This window comes from Vulpes lagopus, chromosome 7, assembly GCF_018345385.1.
Source record: "Vulpes lagopus strain Blue_001 chromosome 7, ASM1834538v1, whole genome shotgun sequence".
Classification (NCBI taxonomy): Eukaryota; Metazoa; Chordata; class Mammalia; order Carnivora; family Canidae; genus Vulpes; species Vulpes lagopus.
The window spans coordinates 115355863-115375088 of record NC_054830.1 but is presented as its reverse complement, the minus strand read 5'-3'; the positions used below and the strand labels follow the sequence as shown (position 1 = coordinate 115375088).

Here is a 19226-nt window from a genome sequence, read left to right as displayed (position 1 = left end):
CGTTGGAGCAAATGGTGGGTATTTGTCATTTCTAGTGGCTGAGTAATATTCCATTGTATACATAAACCACATCTTCTTTATCCATTCATCTTTTGATGGACACCGAGGCTCCTTCCACAGTTTGGCTATTGTGGACATTGCTGCTAGAAACATCGGGGTGCAGGTGTCCCGGCGTTTCATTGCATCTGTATCTTTGGGGTAAATCCCCAACAGTGCAATTGCTGGGTCGTAGGGCAGGTCTATTTTTAACTCTTTGAGGAACCTCCACACAGTTTTCCAGAGTGGCTGCACCAGTTCACATTCCCACCAACAGTGCAAGAGGGTTCCCTTTTCTCCGCAGCCTCTCCAACGTTTGTGGTTTCCTGCTTTGTTAATTTTCCCCATTCTCACTGATGTGAGGTGGTATCTCATTGTGGTTTCAATTTGTATTTCCCTGATGGCAAGTGATGCAGAGCATTTTCTCATGTGCATGTTGGCCATGACTGTGTCTTCCTCTGTGAGATTTCTGTTCATGTCTTTTGCCCATTTCATGATTGGATTGTTTGTTTCTTTGCTGTTGAGTTTAATAAGTTCTTTATAGATCTTGGAAACTAGCCCTTTATCTGATACGTCATTTGCAAATATCTTCTCCCATTCTGTAGGTTGTCTTTTAGTTTTGTTGACTGTATCCTTTGCTGTGCAAAAGCTTCTTATCTTGATGAAGTCCCAATAGTTCATTTTTGCTTTTGTTTCTTTTGCCTTCGTGGATGTATCTTGCAAGAAGTTACTGTGGCCGAGTTCAAAGAGGGTGTTGCCTGTGTTCTCTTCTATGATTTTGATGGAATCTTGTCTCACATTTAGATCTTTCATCCATTTTGAGTTTATCTTTGTGTATGGTGAAAGAGAATGGTCTAGTTTCATTCTTCTGCATGTGGATGTCCAATTTTCCCAGCAACATTTATTGAAGAGACTGTCTTTCTTCCAGTGGATAGTCTTTCCTTCTTTATCGAATATTAGTTGACCATAAAGTTCAGGGTCCACTTCTGGGTTCTCTGTTCTGTTCCATTGATCTATGTGTCTGTTTTTGTGCCAGTACCACACTGTCTTGATGACCACAGCTTTGTAGTACAACCTGAAATCTGGCATTGTGATGCCCCCAGATATGGTTTTCTTTTTTAAAATTCCCCTGGCTATTCGGGGTCTTTTCTGATTCCACACAAATCTTAAAATAATTTGTTCTCTCTGAAGAAAGTCCATGGTATTTTGATCGAGATTGCATTAAACATGTAAATTGCCCTGGGTAGCATTGACATTTTCACAATATTAATTCTGCCAATCCATGAGCATGGAATATTTTTCCATCTTTTTGTGTCTTCCTCAATTTCTTTCAGAAGTGTTCAATAGTTTTTAGAGTATAGATCCTTTACCTCTTTGGTTAGGTTTATTCCTAGGTATCTTATGCTTTTGGGTGCAATTGTAAAAGGGATTGACTCCTTAATTTCTCTTTCTTCAGTCTCATTGTTAGTGTATACAAATGCCACTGATTTCTGGGCAGTGATTTTGTATCCTGCCACGCCACCAAATTGCTATATGAGTTCTAGCAATCTTGGGGTGGAGACTTTTGGGTTTTCTAGGTTTTTTTTTTTCTTTCTCTTTTTTTCGTTTGTTTAAAACATTTCAAATTAGTTTGAATTACCAGTACAGTGGTGAATAGAAATGGTAAGAATAAACACCTTGCCTTGTTTTCAGTCTTAGGTAGAATGAGTTCAATATATCACAACTAACAGGATTGTTAACTGCAGGGTTTTTGAAGATGTCACTTATCAAATTGAGGAAGTTGTCGTTCTGAATTGTTTAAAATATTTATCCTGAATGGATATTGAATTTTGCCATGCTTTTCCCACATCTTCTGAAATGGTTTTATGGTTTTCCTCCCTTATTCTGTTGCTGTCACAAATTATAGGGTTTTCTGAATTCTAAAACAACCTGGCATTTGTGGGATAAACTGTTTGCTTAGATGTTATGTTTTCTGCTACATTTTATTTGTCTACATTTGTTAAGGATTTTTGAGTCTAGGATCATGAGGAATATTCATTGGAAATCTTTGTTTCTATACTTTTGTCGGATTTTGGTATCACGATTATGCTCATAAAAGTGATGTTGACCTTCATTTCCTGTGTTTTCTGGAAGAATCTGTGTAAAATTGATCTTTTCTCCTCCTTATCAGTGAAACTATGCTTGTAGTTTATTTTAAATGTGTATTTGTATTTGTATTTTTGTGTGGAGTTTTTTATTATAAATCTTAATCACTAGCTATAGGATTATATTATTAATTTCCTGTTCTTACCACAGTTTGGGCATCCATTTCATCTGAGTTGCATATTCATTGCAATAAAATTACTATCTTACCTTTCAACTTCTTAATGACTGTAGGATTTATAATTATATGTCCCTTTTTTAATTAGTGATTTGTTACTTTATATTTTCTGTCTTGTCTCATTGTCTACCAGTTTTATTAATGTTTTTGTAAACAACTTTTGGCTTTGTTAATTTTCCTTCATTGTTTTATGTATCAGTGGCTTCTGTTATTTATTACTTTGTTTCTCTGATATTAGGGATCTTCCATACATTTAATTTAATTCTATTGTGGTCAGTAATATCCACTGTATGATTTCATATTTTTGAAATTTAGTGACACTTATTTTATTGTCAATAATCCATGTTTAATCTTAGGCTCTTGGTTAACCTAGTCACGGTTTTGGTTATTGATGTGAAATTTAGGAAGAGCTATAGGGAAATATATCCCTAAATCAATATGTAATAAAAGTGGAATGTAAGTATCAGTACTTAGTACTCTCGTATCTGACTCATTTATGTCTTCTGTACTCAGGATTTGGGGTAGTTTATGGCCATTCCCCCATGAGGAATTTTTTTTTTTTTCAATGTTAACTTCTGTGTTTGCTTGACAAGTAGATTTTTTTGAAAGAAAGTAGTTACTCTTGTCTGTTGATGCCTTTTAATCACTCCTAATTCTTTATCTGTCTCATCATCATTTTCGGTGATAACAAAAAGTCTGATTTTTGTCATGCATATTGTATGATAACAACTTCAGCCAGACCCTGAGTTTAAGCCCAGTTCTTCCCCTGCTGCCTGTATGACTCTGTTCAATTTACTTAATTTTTCTAAGCCTTCACTTTCTCATATATAAAATGGGAATGATAATAGTATTTAGCTAGAATTAAGTAAAATGTAATTTTTAACAAAACAAATTATAAATTGAAGATAAATACCTGCTTTATGCTTATTAGTAAAACTACCAGACCAGTCTGTCTGAGTAGTAGGTCTTTAATACTATCATTTGATGTTGATGAAAACAAAAATAAATAAATAAATAAAGGAAAACTACATTTAAAACTGGTTGCCTGTAGAAAGCAGGAGTGGAAGTGAAAGAAACAGGGCAGAGAGTATTTCCTTTTCATCGGGAGTAAAAGTGTAGTGAGATTAGCAGATACTCTCAGAGTATTCTTTATTACCCACACATTCTTTATTTTCTTGGAAAAAATACAAATCTTTGAAATATTAACAAAACTAGGTGTGAGGTTTTAAGGGTTAAGTATTTAAGTTGCAGAAGATTTAAATTGCCATTCTGAAATAGCAGAATTGGGCAGCCGGTTGGCTCAGTGGTTTAGCGCCACCTTCGGCCCAGGTTGTGATCCTGGATACCTGGGATCGAGTCCCGCGTTGGGCTTCCTGCATGGAGCTTGCTTCTTCCTCTGCCTGTGTCTCTGCCTCGCTCGCTCGCTTGCTCGCTCTGTGTCTCTCATGAATAAATGAAATCTTAAAAAAAAATTGTTTTGAAATGGCAGAATTTCCCTACTTATAATCATCATTCCTAAGGTGAATTTCCCCTTTCTATTATGTTTCACCAAATTAAAGCACCTTAAGATACATATTTTTTCTTCTTGGTAATAGATTTGAAATAAAAACTAGAAAGCACATCATGAATGAATTAGTTGCTTTTATAGGTCCTATTGGTGATGTTTCTCATTCTCAGGTTATTTTTTTTTTTTTTTACTATTAAGATTTTATTTATTTATTTGAGAGAGAGAGCACAAGCATGAGTGGGTAAAAGGGCAGAGAGTCCCCACTCAGCAGGGAACCCACAGCTCAGGACTCAATTCCAGGATGCTGAGATCATGACTAGAGCTGAAGTCAGGCCTAACTGCCTATACCACCCAGTTGCCCCTCCTTCTCAAGTTTATATTGTCAACTGTTGAAACACATGAGTAGTTGAATGATTCCAATTAACCTTTCATGGTGACCTTATTTTCTTATTTATGTACATATGTACATATGTAATTTATTGTTGTAATTTATTGTTTTTTAAAAACACATTGTATTGTTTTTTAAAAACACACTGTACTCTACCCTTTCCAGGTCTTTTTTCCCCTTTTCTCCCCTATCCCCTTCATGTCATACCCTACCTTTCCTACTTGCCTAACACCTAGAATCCCTTTCTTGGAAAACCTTTCCTCACACTCCTTTGTGATCCCCTTTCCTGGTGGTAGTAAGTTGAGTGATACATATGTAATTTACATATGTAATTTATTGTTGATACATATGTATCATATGTAATGTATTAATACATTATGTAATTTATTGTTGATATTGGCATAAATGAAAAGTTTATTTTTTATATGTTTTTTAAAGATTTATTTATTCATTCATGAGAGACAGAGAGAGAGGCAGAGACACAGACAGAGGAAGAAGCAGGCTCTTCACAGGGAGCCCGATGCGGGACTTCATCCCAGATCCTGGGACCACGCACTAAGCAAAAGGCAGATACTCAACTGCTGAGCCACCCAGGCATCCTTAAATGAAATAGTTTAAATCAATTTTGAGAACATATAGGATTTTGAGAACATATATGTTAAATATAGTCTTGATAATTAGATAATCCAAGGATTTTCCTTGTGATTAATTATAATGTAGTTTAATGTCTTATGCTAAAATCTTTGATGTAAAAAATTGTCCTCATATAAATCTATTAGAATTTTTTAGTGTTCAGAAATATTTCTGGGAAATTTTAAAGTAATTTCATCTGATTAAAAACCATAAGACCAATTATTACAAATGATTAGGTTGCATTTTTTTCTTTAGGCTCTCCAAGGTGGTAGAAATTATTAATTGGTAATATAAGGAAGTTTTGGGTGGATAGATTTAAAGTGTAGAATACTTTGAGAGAATTGATAGAATTAATTATAAAACCTTTTACAGGTGTTTTCAAAATGAAGTTTGCATACTTTATTGAGCAGTAGAATTTTTTGATGTGTTTGTTTTCATTATACTGAGAGAACAGGAGAAATGCTCAGCTGTTAAACGGCATTTTATTATATGGTCTTAATTAAACAGTTCATCAGTATCTGAAAAAAATGTATATAATTTCATATAACTAAATTATTATTAAAACTAAGTTTATTTATGACCTAGAGGCCAGAAATAAATTAGAAGTTTGGAAGAAAAAAAAAAAAAGAAAAAACAAAAAGAAGTTTGGAAGAATTATTAGAGATTTCAACTAAGCATTAGATTGACTCAGAATCATAATACTGATTAATACTTAAGTTAGAAAAATACTTGTTTCATGATAGTTCATTTAATGTCCTTGTTGACTATGACATTTAGGCAGGATTTATTAAATATAAACTGTATTTACTTAGGATACCACCTTATGCTTGCTGTTCTTTGCAGTTTCTTAGGAAATTAAGTCTTACTATTCACATTACCAACAAATTACTGTACCAATATAAGTTACTGAAATCATCTCAAATATAACTTTAAAAGTTGCATGAAGATTAAAAACACTACTTAGAAAACCATTAGGAAATGATATTGGTATTTATGAATATGAGCAGGAGGCTTTTGTTCATTCTAGTCTAAGCTTTAGAAGAGAAAATAGGGATTTAAAAAGCCAGATGATTTTATATTTGATATGGGCAGAATTCTCTGAGTGTTGAGAACTGTTAATGAATGAAGTGGGTTGTAAAGAATTCTTTTGGGATGTTTATTTCTGAAAATATGCTCACCCACTTGCTTATTAATTTAACTGCTATGCTTACTGGAGGCATGTGATTTCTGACTTTTAAAATCCTAACTTCAGTATTTTTGTTTTTTTTCCCCCCTTTCCTTTAGGAGGAGCATATTATTTAATATCTAGAAGTCTAGGGCCAGAATTTGGTGGTGCAATTGGACTGATCTTCGCTTTTGCCAATGCTGTTGCGGTTGCTATGTATGTGGTTGGATTTGCAGAAACTGTGGTGGAGTTGCTTAAGGTAATTTCTCTTTCTAAACATTTATTTCCCAAATCTTTATTGAGGGATTATGTGCCACTTCCCATATTAGATCCTAGGAAAGCAGTGATGGACACAAAATGTGTCCTTCAAAAATTTAGTGTAGGAGACAAAGTAATGTTGAGACATTGTCAGAAGTGGGGTCATGCATGTAGGAGACCTAGGCAACACAAAGGGTAATCACTCAACTTACTACCACCAGGAAAGGGGATCACAAAGGAGTGTGAGGAAAGGTTTTCCAAGAAAGGGATTCTAGGTGTTAGGCAAGTAGGAAAGGTAGGGTATGACATGAAGGGGATAGGGGAGAAAAGGGGAAAAAAGACCTGGAAAGGGTAGAGTACAGTGTGTTTTTAAAAAACATTCTGTAAATATTTCTCTATGATTGGAGCACAAAGAGGAGAGAGATTTAGGACTGACTGACGGTGGGGCGGGTGGGGGGGGGAGGGTCAAATCAGGAAAGGTATTGTTTGCTGTTAAACTGTGGTCTTAATCTCAATTGTAGTGAGGGGCTGGGACATGATCAAATTGGGGCCTGAAGAAACACCTGATCACAGTATATATGGAGCATGGATCTGAGGAATCACAGGTGGAGAGGGAGACCATTTAGGAGGTTGTAGCTATCCTGGGAAAGGGATGGTGGCACACATTCAAACAATGCCTAGTGGAGCTGGAGACATGTGGGTGAACTGGAGAGATTTTTAAAATGTTAAATGAGTAGACTTGATGATTATTGGGATATGGGAAATTAGAGAAAGAGAAGGGAGGATTTCAGGTTTATATACAGATTTCTGAGTTGGAGGTTTTTTTTTAAAGATTTTATTTATTTATTCATGAGAGACAGAGAGGCAGAGACATAGGCAGAGGGAGAAGCAGGCTCCCTACAGGGACCCCGGTATGGGGACTCCCGGGACTCCAAGATCACATCCTGAGCCAAAGGCAGACGCTCTACCACTGAGCCACCCAGGCATCCCTGAGTTGGAGGGTTAAATGAAGGGTAATGGCATTCACTGTGAAATAGAAGCATAGGAGAGTTTAGTTTGGGATGTCTGATTTGAAGAACGATAGGTATATCCAAATAGAGTTGGCCAGGAAGTAGTTGATAATACTACTCTGGAGTTTAGAAGATAATTTGTTTGAAAAGAGTCATTGGGATATGTGTAGTTAAAGGAGTAGAAGTGAAATAGAATTCAGCATTATTAACTGAGAGGGACCTTGAAAGACACCTATGGTTGTTCATGTTAGGTTAGGTTGTAACTCTTTTCTTCTGTAGTCATATGCGGTCCGTTAGGAAGTATAAGATTTGAGAGGGACTGGCACTGGCATTGGCATTGACCTTATCTGTATAGGCCAAAGGGATGGGAAAAGCAAGGGCTTTGAGAAAGCAAGCAGTATAACTATTAAGAGTTAATACTCTTCCATTATTTAGTTTAGCATGTTTTTAATGTCACTGATATTAAACCACAAACATTTTTGCTTATAGAGCAGGAACAGTGGGTGTTTTTGGACAACTGCATGAAAGTGTATTCATCTCTTTTTCTTATGAAACTTAAAAGACCATTAAAAGCATGACTTTGCTAATCACAGTGATACAAAATACATTTCTTTAAAAAGTACTGTGAGAAAGAAAAAAAAAAGTACTGTGAGTTCTGCTTAGGCACAGCATGATTTTTATTTGCTTGTTAGAAATTTCATTTTTGATTTATTGAGTCTGTATTAAGTGTAGCATTAATTTGATAATTTTTTTGATTTCTTGAGCTTCTCGAATGGTGCCTCAATAGTACATACTTGTTACTTTTTCTTAGGTCTCCCTGTTCATTCCTTACATAGGCATTTATTCCACTTATTCATGTAAGAAGTTCTGATGTCTCTGAAGTGTTTCCAAAAGAATTAAAGACTTTATCTGAATAACTAATATTGTTCATTACATTTATAATTCTCTTTTTCTAGGAACATTCCATACTTATGATAGATGAAATCAATGATATCCGAATTATTGGAGCCATTACGGTGGTGATCCTTTTAGGTATCTCGGTAGCTGGAATGGAGTGGGAAGCGAAAGTAAGTAACGAACTCACTGGAATATATCTGTAAATATTTAACATATGAACTTTTAGAGCTTTTGTTTATGGACCACTCTAAAGTGTGGTAGTATTTTTAGATTTTGAAGATTCCTTAAGTGTTCATTTTCAGAGAAGTTTATGTATCAGACAAGGCAGGGAAAGGAATGTTTGGCGAAAACAGTGTAGCATCTACTTAAACACAGTACTTTCTAACTTTGGACTTCCTATCCCTTCTCACCTCCCTTCCTCCCTCCTCCCCTCTCTTAATCTTGTTTGAAGTTATTTAGAATCACTCAGGTCAATATGTTAGGTAGGCCAAATTAAGCTCTTGGCTTTGTAATTTATTTAGAAGTTCAACTTCAAAAATAAACGCAGGGACAATAAACTACCAAGTTAGTTCCCATGAGAGATTAGAGGCACTCATTTTGCTCCTTGTTGTTGAAGTCTCAGAAATCATGGCTACCAAAGCCCGGACCACTGTTTCTGGGAAAAGTTGCTGAAGTAACATGTTAACCTGTAGGCAGAGCACTTGCAATTATTTCTGTGTGTTTAAGAGAATGTTCCTTAATACACCTCTGCTTTCCTGACTAATGCATATCCATCCACAAGGATGCTGCTGAGGATCTCCAAGTCCCTTCTAGGTGTCTTCATGTTCCTTCTTATAAATCATGTAAGACCACATATTTCTGCTATATATGAGCTGTGATACTTACTAGGTCAGAAATTAGAAAAAAATTGTAAAGAATAATATTCCCAAGGTTGTTTTTTAAGTCAAAAGTATATAATTAAATCATTTACTTATGTATTTAAGTAGCTGACTTTACTGAAAAGAATAGAATTTCATACTACCTGACATGATTAGCATTTAAGCAGTTTTTATTCCCATGGATGACACAGGTTTTTCATGAGTATCTATTTAACTTTATTGGGAGTTTGAGAGTGGAGAAGGAGAGGTGGGGGAAGGGGGCAAAATAGTGAATGTAGTCAAATGTATAAAATTGCAGTTATGAAATAAAGTCACAGGGATGTAATGTGCAGCATGGTGACTATATTTAATAATGTATTGCATATCTGAAAGTTGTTTTTTTTTAAATGTAGGTCTTAAAATTCTCATCACAAGAAAAAACAATTCTTTAACTATGATCCTGGATATTAACTAGACTTGTATGATCATTTCACAATTACATGTGTATAAATATTGTATCTGTTATGTGGTACAGTGGAAACTGATACATTGTTATATATCAGTTATATCCCATGAAAACAAAACAAAAAGAGTGATGGAGAGGAGATGGTAGTTCTAAAAGATTGTTCCTTCAAGTCCCATTGCTACTTAAATCCTCTTCCTGGATATTGTCTTCTTCTTTCTGTACTTTTTCTTCTTTTCTTCCTGTGGCTGTCAGACATTAAACGTTATGTTTGGACTCGGTATAAAACTTGTGTTCGAAAAAAAAAAAAAAAAAACTTGTGTTCATAGCAAATAGGTTTTCCATATCAATATTGTACTTACATTGGTGGAGGCAGTAATAATGATAAAGGATGAAAAACCTACAGTGTTATGGAATTTATATACTGCTTTATGATTTGTGGGATGGCATGCACATCTTTAATTCATTTCAGAAATATTTGGCATGATCCTACTTATGCTATCCATGTTTTGCCTCAATATATTGAACATTTTAGGATAGTTCTTTAAAGATTGTTCATGTAATTGAAGTTTATTGAGCACCTTCTTTGTGCTTAGCACTTTTTGAAGCAGTGGGGAAATGAGACAGAAATAAAATTATATGGTAGTGAAACTGAATCACTGTAGAGACATGAGAGATTTGATTTTGATTTTTCATGTTTAAAATTCCAGGCTCAGATTGTTCTTTTGGTGATTCTACTACTTGCTATTGCTGATTTCGTCATAGGAACATTTATCCCTTTGGACAGCAAGAAGCCCAAAGGTTTCTTTGGTTATAAATGTAAGTAAAAAAGATAGAATCTCTTTTAAAGGTGCATATTATAGCATTCTGTTATTAAATAAATTTAGTACATTGCAGATGCTTTGTAATAGGATTGATTTTGGTGGAATGACATATTAATTGACAATCCAATTTCATATTGTCTCCTTTATGTATGTGATGGTCAGAGTAAAGTACCACTTCTATTTACATCATTTTCATTCTTAGCATCAAAATATGATAGAATATAGAAAAATCAGTGCTCCTGAGGAAAGGTGTGTTTGTTCTCTGTCATTTTGGGAATTTGTAACTGAAATGATGACTTTCCTCACATGCCTTTTTCATTCTTTTAGTTGTATTTCAACACAACAGTCTAAAAGTGCTTACGCTTATGAAGGAAATACTCATAGTATAATGGCAACTTCAACTTGTCTACAGTGTACATTATAAATTGTGAGGATTTTCCACAGTTTTCATCTTTGTGATTCTTTTCATTCTGCTTCCTATTGTCACCGCTGTCATCGGTGAAATTTACTTGTCATTTGTTATTTCCTTAAGTCTCTATCTGTATTTCCCCCACCATCGCCATACTCCTATATCACCAAAGGATGAAATGAAGCAGGAAAGAACACTTGTGGTAGCATCAGAGAGGCTTCCCACTTAGGGGTAATATAGGGGTAATAGATGTATCTTCAGTTGATAAAAACTCCTCAAAAAAACTCCTCATTTTGAAGCCCTAGAAGAAGAGGCTCAGTTGTGGTACTCCCTAGTTGTTTAGCCCAGAGTTTCTCATACAGATCTATGAAAAGATACAGAATGCATATCAGCGCACTTCTTCCTTCACAGTATCTTACTGGGGGGGAAAAATCAACCGACCAACTGTGGATCTTAGAGACCTAGTTGGTGTACTTTCTGGTGTAAGCTTTCTAATCTGTTTGCTCACTGGTAACGTACCAGTCCTTAGGTCATTTGTGAGTAGCACTGGTTTGGCTTCTCTCAGACCCTAATTTAGCTGCATGCATAGTTTTCTCATAGGAATTGTTTCAAGATTTTTACTTTAACCAGTGACACCTATTATTTGTGCTTGCTAGTCCTGGATTGATAGTGTGATATCCGTTCTTATTACCAGTATCTGTGCTTACTTATAAACTGGCCTTTAAATTCCTGATTTTCGTTAAAAAAAAAAAAAAAAAAAAAAAAAAATTCCTGATTTTCTGGATTGGGGGAAGAGATGTCTACTACGCCTGCCAGCAGTGAAAGTTAGTAGCATCACTTAGATACATAGTTTTTTATATTTTATGCTTTCAAAAAATATATTTGTGACATTTCTTCTAATAAAAACTGATTTTTAAAAGACTTTATTTATTATGAGAGACACAGAGAGAGACAGGCGGAGACATAGGTAGAGAGAGAAGTAGGCTTGCTGCAGGGAGCCCAATGCAGGACTTGATCCTCAGACCCCGGAATCACGACCTGAGCCAATGGCAGACGCTCAACTGCTGAGCCACCCAGATGTTCCAAATAACTGATTTTTTACTTAATTTTTTTTATATTGTAAATTTGAACATTTCTTTTTGCAACTATATTTCTAAGTGAAATATTAATAATTATAGTGGAGGATTATTTCTAAAGTAATTATATATTTTGTTTGTGACTTCAGTTAATTTAAAAATAGCTGCAAATATCTGCTAAGCCACATTTTTCATTGCCTTTTTCTTTTTTCAGATCTTTGGCAACTTATGAAAGTATTACATTGATATCTAATAATATTGTCTAAGTAGCATATCTGGGTTTATCTTAGTCTGAAGTAACTAAATCTAAATATACTTTGGGATGTGACTTTTCTTTTTTAGTGGCTGATACCATTTGCTGTCTTCTCATTTATTTTACTAAGGTAGTGAGATACCTAATTGCTCCAGTAGAAGACCTGGCACATGGTAGTTATTATTCAGATATTGGATTGATGGATGGACAAATAACAAATTGGTTGTTTCAGTGTCAGGGCCCATCAGGATAGATGGCAACAGTAGAACCAGCTGAAGCTTTCATCATTGTTAAAATGGAAAGGGACTTTACCTAGTTTGCCTAAGCTAAAAATGCTATGAAAGCCTGATGAATAATTCAGCATCAAAAATTAAGCAAGTCACTACGAGGAAATAGAGAAAGCTGTGTAGATAGAATATACGTTGGATGTAAGAAAAAAAATGGGTCCAGATTAGTATGATCTTTTTTTTTTTTTCTACCTCCTTTCTTACTTATTTCCTTGACTGATCCCAGACATTGAGAGTTTATCCACACGGTGATTGGCATTTGTACTAGTCATAATAATTAAGCTAGAGGTACTTGAAACATAATTAGTAAGGTATACAAAATACTAGGCATGACCCAGGTCAAATCATTTTTGTTTTAAACGGTTCCCTCATACAAATAAAGAGGAATGCCATGGTTCCATTAGAAGATAGGAATTTACCAGTTACTTGAAGTGAAGAAAACCTAGGGATCATGTATACATAACACTTAGATGACATAAATTATAATGGTCTAATCTGCTATCCATTGATTGCCAAAGATATTTTGTTCTCCACAGCTGAAATATTTAATGAGAACTTTGGACCAGATTTTCGAGAGGAAGAGACTTTCTTTTCTGTATTTGCCATCTTTTTTCCTGCTGCAACTGGTATTCTTGCTGGAGCAAATATCTCAGGTGATCTTGCAGTAAGTATTAAAAGTATTGTATCAATTTTGTATGAGAAAGGGTATATATACATTTATTTTTAAAGGTAGACTTAAAATTTTTTTCTTGTCTTCTAGGATCCTCAGTCAGCCATACCCAAAGGAACACTCTTAGCCATTTTAATTACTACGGTGGTTTACATAGGAATTGCAGTATCTGTAGGTAAATAGCCTTGAATTTTTTTTACATGTTTCAAAAATTTCATGTTGTACATACTTTAAATATTTATTTCCATGATACTATATTTCTAACTTTTAATTTCAGAAATATTTCAATAAAAAGATTAAGAGTTGCATGTTTTGTTTTAATTTTTTTTTAAAAGATTTTATTTATTTATTCATGAGAGACACACACAGAGAGAGAGGCAGAGACACAGGCAGAGGAAGAAGCAGGCTCCATGCAGGGAACCCGATGTGGGACTCGATCCCAGGACTCCAGGGTCAGGCCCTGGGCCGAAAGTAGGCACTAAACCGCTGAGCCATCCAGGGATCCCAAGTTGCATGTTTTAATTCAGAGTTTCAGTAAACTATTAGTGGTTTTATAGATACTACCTAAACCACCAGATGCTGTATTGTTTTTTTCTCTAGGATTTTTATTAATTAAAGTAAAACAAAATTATGTAAAGTCTTACTGTAGACTCTTAAATTTCCCTAAGCTATAATTTATAGAAGATTCATGCAGTAGAAAGTAAGTGCATTTTATTCTGTGATCTTTATGAAATTTTTAATATTTTGTTGATGATGATTCTTTTATGTTTGCATATATAATGTTAGTATATGAGAATATTGTTTCAAGACATTTAAGCAATGTTTGGCATTTTTACCATAAAAACTGATTTTGGCAGACAGGACATATTATTTGAATGAAAAGTATTACTGAAGTCTTACTAAACTGAATGAACCTATTTTTCAACCTTTTACTACATACATGAAATAATAGCCTTTTAGAACTGCTGACCGCAATGGTCAGCTAGTCTCTAAATCACTATTTTTATACATGAAGGAATGAAAACTGAGATTCCCTCCAGTTAACTGACACTTGATTTAAAGAATTGTGTCTTGGCAAAGAGGGATTTTATTTTGATTTTTAGTGAATTCTTTAAAGGCTCTTAATAAAGTAGTTTATTTAGCTAAAACATTCCCAGGAAAAAAGTGTGATTTACATGCAATCACTATAGATAAATTGTATCGAGTTTATTACACTTTCATAAAACTATACCCGTAAAACATATTTTCCTGAATTGTAAGCATTGTTTTATAATCTAACCTCAAAAAGTCCTGTTTTTACAGTTAAATGTTTGAAGCATGCTACAAAAATAAAACTTAGTTTTATACCAATCTAAAGGATCAAAGTCCAAAATCATAGACCATAAAATATAAGGTTTTCATAGTATTTCTGTAAGAAAAGTTTATTTTTGTCAAAAACCCAGTGATTCATTGTAAATTAATGACAGAACACTATTTACAAACTCTACTGCTAATTTGTGTAAATATAGTTTTGAAACTTCATTAAATGAGAGAAATGCTAATATTAGCATCATGGTGTGCTAAATTCACTTTTGAAAAAGGAAATGAATTTCATTTTTTAAGACTTTAGAGAGAGAGCAAGCAGTCACAGAAGGGGGGGAGAGGAGAAGCCAACTCCCCATTGAGCAGGGAGCCCAACATGGGGTTCCATCCTAGGACCCTGAGATTGTGACCAGAGCTGAAGGCAGATGCCTAACAGACTGACCACCAAGGCAATATGTAAATCTCTGAAATTTGTGTGGAAAAAAGTTATATATATAAGCTTAGCAAAATATTTTTGTGTTCCCTAAAATTTCCTGGAAATTTAGTTTTAATTTAAAGAGTGATATAACTGATTATGTTTCAAATTGTAAAATAATTAGTTATAGCAAATAAACTATTCAGTTTGTATCTGATTCTAACACTGTGAGTTGTCATACTGACTTCATCTTGGCCACAGGAGCAATAGGAGTAGCTCTTTCTCCCGACACTCAGGAGCAGGGCCAGCATCTACACCAGTGGATGTGTAACTGGTTCAGAGTTAAGGGAACATTTTCTCCCCCAATCACTTCCAATGTAGAATATTAGAGGGTGAAACACATAAAAGCATAGCTGCTTTAGGGTAGACAGGGCTCTCTTCTCCCCTCACCCCAAATGGTTTCATAAGTACCTTCAAGGAAACACGGCTTTGCAAACACTTCTCTGAGAGTTAGATGAAGAAATTTAGGAAGAAAACCCAATGCAGTCTGTCTAGTCATTAAAATATTCTTCCTTTCAAACTTAATTTTCTGTTTGTTCACTTTTGGCTGCTATAATTTTTACCTCCTATATGATAAGACAGGAGTGTTATCATACTTCAAAAGTCCAAGGGATGGGAATTTATAATTTTTGCCTCCTATATGATAAGACAGGAGTGTTATCATACTTCAAAAGTCCAAGGGATGGTAATTACTAGTAGTTATACATCATAAGTTCCAAATAATGAAGTGCTTTTTTCCAAGAAAACTTTTATCACAGTGTGGAAGTTTTCAATTTTGCACAAAAGTAGCACGCTCTAACAAACTGTCACTCAGTTTCAACAAAGTTACCAATAAGTAACATCATATGGTTAATCTTATTTCATCTGTCCTCATTCCTTCTGCCCCATGGATTATTTTTAAGCCAACCTCAGCTATCATGGTTTGTCTTTTTATCAGGGTAGACTTACTTGAGCCAGAGGTTTAAATAGAATTATAATTCATTAATATTTACATTGTTACCCTTCCAAAAGATTGATACTACCTGAGGTCTGATCTTTGGCATGTTTTGCATATAAAATATTTGGAATACAGGAAAACATTTCTACCATTTGGAACTCTTTCAACACAACATTTTCATATGCTTACTTAACCAAATAGGCCTGGAAATAGTTTTGCTCACTGCCATTTTCCACAATGTGCAGGGTTTTTAAATATACATGTGTGCATTGCTAGTTTTTGTAAGGTTTTGTTTCACTACGTAAATATTGGGGACTGTGATGCTTTTCCAATTCTGTTCATGTAAATTACTTAAACCATAAATGCGGGAAGCCTGGGTGGCTCAGCCGTTGAGTGTCATGCCTGCAGGGCATGATCCTGGAGACCTGGGATCGAGTCCCACATTGGGCTTCCTGCATGGAGCCTGCCTCTCCCTCTGCCTGTGTCTCTGCCTCTCTCTCTGTGTCTCTCATGGATAAATAAAATCTTAAAAAAAAAAAAAAAACCATAAATGGTATATGGAAATGGCTAAAAATGTAAATACTGTTAACTAGTAGATGTTCGATCAGTACCATAAATTCCTTTATGGATATATATAATTCTGAAATGAATTTAAATTTTAGTTACATGTTCTTATTGTCCCTTGACTTCAGGTTCTTGTGTTGTTCGAGATGCCACTGGGAACGTTAATGACACTATTGTAACAGAGCTAACAAACTGTACTTCTGCAGCCTGCAAATTAAACTTTGACTTTTCATCTTGTGAAAGCAATCCTTGTTACTATGGCCTAATGAACAATTTCCAGGTAAGCTTCATATTTATGTTATACAGACATTGTATATCTAGAGGTCAGACTGCTTTCAGAGTACAGAGTGCTTAGAAGGGAAGACCATTGTTACTTTTTACCCAATTATCTGTTCAAAAAGTCTGTAGATTGGGCAAATAGAAAAATAATGAAAAGGTAAAATCTGAAGCTGTTCAAGAGCAAAAGGGCTCCCGGGGGCAAAACTTTCATGATAGGGTATAATATATAGTATATATATATATGTAGCATATAGTTTCTGAAAGCAAGGAAGCATCTCACACGCAGTCATGTTTGTTAGATCTATTTCTAGATTCTCCATTCTGTTCTTGTGGCGTTTCCATCTATCCAACCACCATTACCATACATTCTTATTTAGAGTAGTTCCCTGATAAGTCTTGAAGTCAAGTAGATTGATTCCTTGCACTTTATCCTTTTTCAGAATTGTCTCAGCTTTTTTACTTCCTTTTGCTTTTTCATACAAATTTTAGAGAAATATTTGCCTACAAAAAGTCTTGCTAAGATCTTGATAGGAACATGTTAAACGTATGTATGTATTTGGAGAGAATTAATATGTTCACTATGTTGAGTGTTCCATTCCATGAACACAGTATGTTTCTCCATTTATTTAGATCTTTAGTTTCTTTCATCAGCATTATGTAGTTTTCAGAACTCTACATGTTTTGTTAGATTTACACCTAAATATTTCATTTTTATTTTGAGCATTTTTATTTTATTTTTAAAAGATTTTGGTTTTAGTAATCTCTACACCCAATGTGGGGCTGTAACTCACAACCCCAAGATCAAGAGTTGCATGCTCTACCAATTGAAGAGCTCACCAATTGAATTGCATGTTCATCCATTATTTTAAATTAGTTCAGTACTGATTGAAATGAGTTTTCTAATGAGAGATGTCTTCATAATTGCTTTATATTATAAACTTCCTTTTGAAAAGGTATTGGTGAGTAGGACTAGTATTATTTAGATAAGGCCCATGTAGTCATGCTGTGCTAAACCCTCATTGAATAATGTAATTAAATTCTTAATGGATATCGAAAAGTTTGTGACTTTTTAAAACATATGAACTATGTAAAAGATAATAGTACTCGTCTAGGGATACCTGGGTGGCTCAGCAGTTGAATGTCTGCTTTCAGCTCAGGCTTGATCCTGGAGTTCCGGGATCGAGTCCCAGATCTAGCTCCCCTTGTGGGGCCTGCTTTTTCTCCCTCTACGTATGTCTCTGCCTCTCTCTGTGTGTCTCTTGTGAATAAATAAATAAAATCTTTAAAAAAAAAATACTACTAGTCTGGTGTTTAGAAAATATCAGCCCTTCTTTTTATTGCCTCTATAAGGTTCTGAAAGCAAAATGAAATTTTTGTGAAATTTTGGGTTTTTACAGAGAAGATTATACTAATTCAAAGTGAAAACTAAAAATTTTGATTCCTAATGTTTTTACAGGTTGTCAGAATAATTGAAAGTTCACTGTATTTTAGAACCATGTACATTTTATATACAAAACTTAGATTTTATAATAAAATTTGTGACTTAAATTTTTAATGGCATTATTTTTATTTTATAGTTTCAGGCAATTGACTGCATTTTCAGTGGTTATAAATATTGAACTCAATTATGTAATAGAAGTTTGTTTGTTCTAGTCACAAGACTAGGCATAGTTGTAGGAATGAAAGAAAGTATTCATATCCAGCTAATGATTCAGGCCAATTCTGACATTGATATTGTGTATGAAAAGCACAAATGTTGATCTCTGCCCAGTGACTGAAAATGCCAATCAGATTTCTGTGTGGTTACCTTAAAATACAAAAGTGTGTTGTCTTTTTCAAGTCTAGTATGGACTCATTAAAGCAAAAAGGAGTTTGGTTTATATAAAGCTGCTTTTCTAATATAACTAAGTAAGTTTTTTAAAAAAAATTTTAAATGTTTTGGGAAATGAAACTAAATGGAAAAAACATCCTGTAAATATGCAAATTGCTTGTCATTTGGAGAATGAAGAATAATACATAGAACATATCTGAGGAAACAATAAGTTGGAGTCTGATCATGGAATCTATACAAAGTCACACATGATAACATCGTGTTTTGCATGTAATTGGCTTTTCATACTTTAGGAGAAAAAGTGATTTGGGTCACCTTACTTAAATTTTTTATTTTACTTATATAGTCTTAATATAGTTCTGCATTTTTAAAAAAGATTATTTATTCATGAGAGAGAGAGAGAGAGAGAGGCAGAGACACAGGCAGAGGGAGAATTAGGTCCTTTCAGGGAGGCGGATGTGGGACATGATCCCGGGATTACGACCTGAGCCAAAGGCAGGTGCCCAACTGCTGAGCCTCCCAGGCATCCCTAGTTCTACATTTTAATGTCCTCTGAAACCTTTGACTCACCATTACTTAATAAACAAAGTGTGAGCCTCTTTGCTCTGTCACTCAAGACCTTTCATACCCAGACTTGGGTCCCATTGCCTTCTATCTGTAGTGAATTGTAGTGATTGCATGTTTGTGTACATACACATGCGTACATGCTTACCCTATTTTTGTTTTTTGGGGGGTTTTTTTGGTGCTTCACACTGTTGGGAATGCACCTTCTTTTTTTCTTTACA

At 34.6% G+C, this 19226-nt stretch overlaps 1 protein-coding gene across 2 annotated transcripts in view; it reads left to right on the top strand.

The window, feature by feature from the left end:
- SLC12A2 (solute carrier family 12 member 2) overlaps positions 1–19226 on the top strand; it is a 113040-nt gene that overhangs the window by 42727 nt on the left and 51087 nt on the right. For both annotated transcript variants that reach the window (XM_041760796.1, XM_041760795.1), the window contains exons 5-10: positions 6169–6308; positions 8274–8384; positions 10245–10353; positions 12920–13047; positions 13144–13228; positions 16460–16611. In XM_041760796.1, the coding sequence (XP_041616730.1) occupies positions 6169–6308; positions 8274–8384; positions 10245–10353; positions 12920–13047; positions 13144–13228; positions 16460–16611 (725 nt within the window). The remainder of the gene's footprint in view (positions 1–6168; positions 6309–8273; positions 8385–10244; positions 10354–12919; positions 13048–13143; positions 13229–16459; positions 16612–19226) is intronic.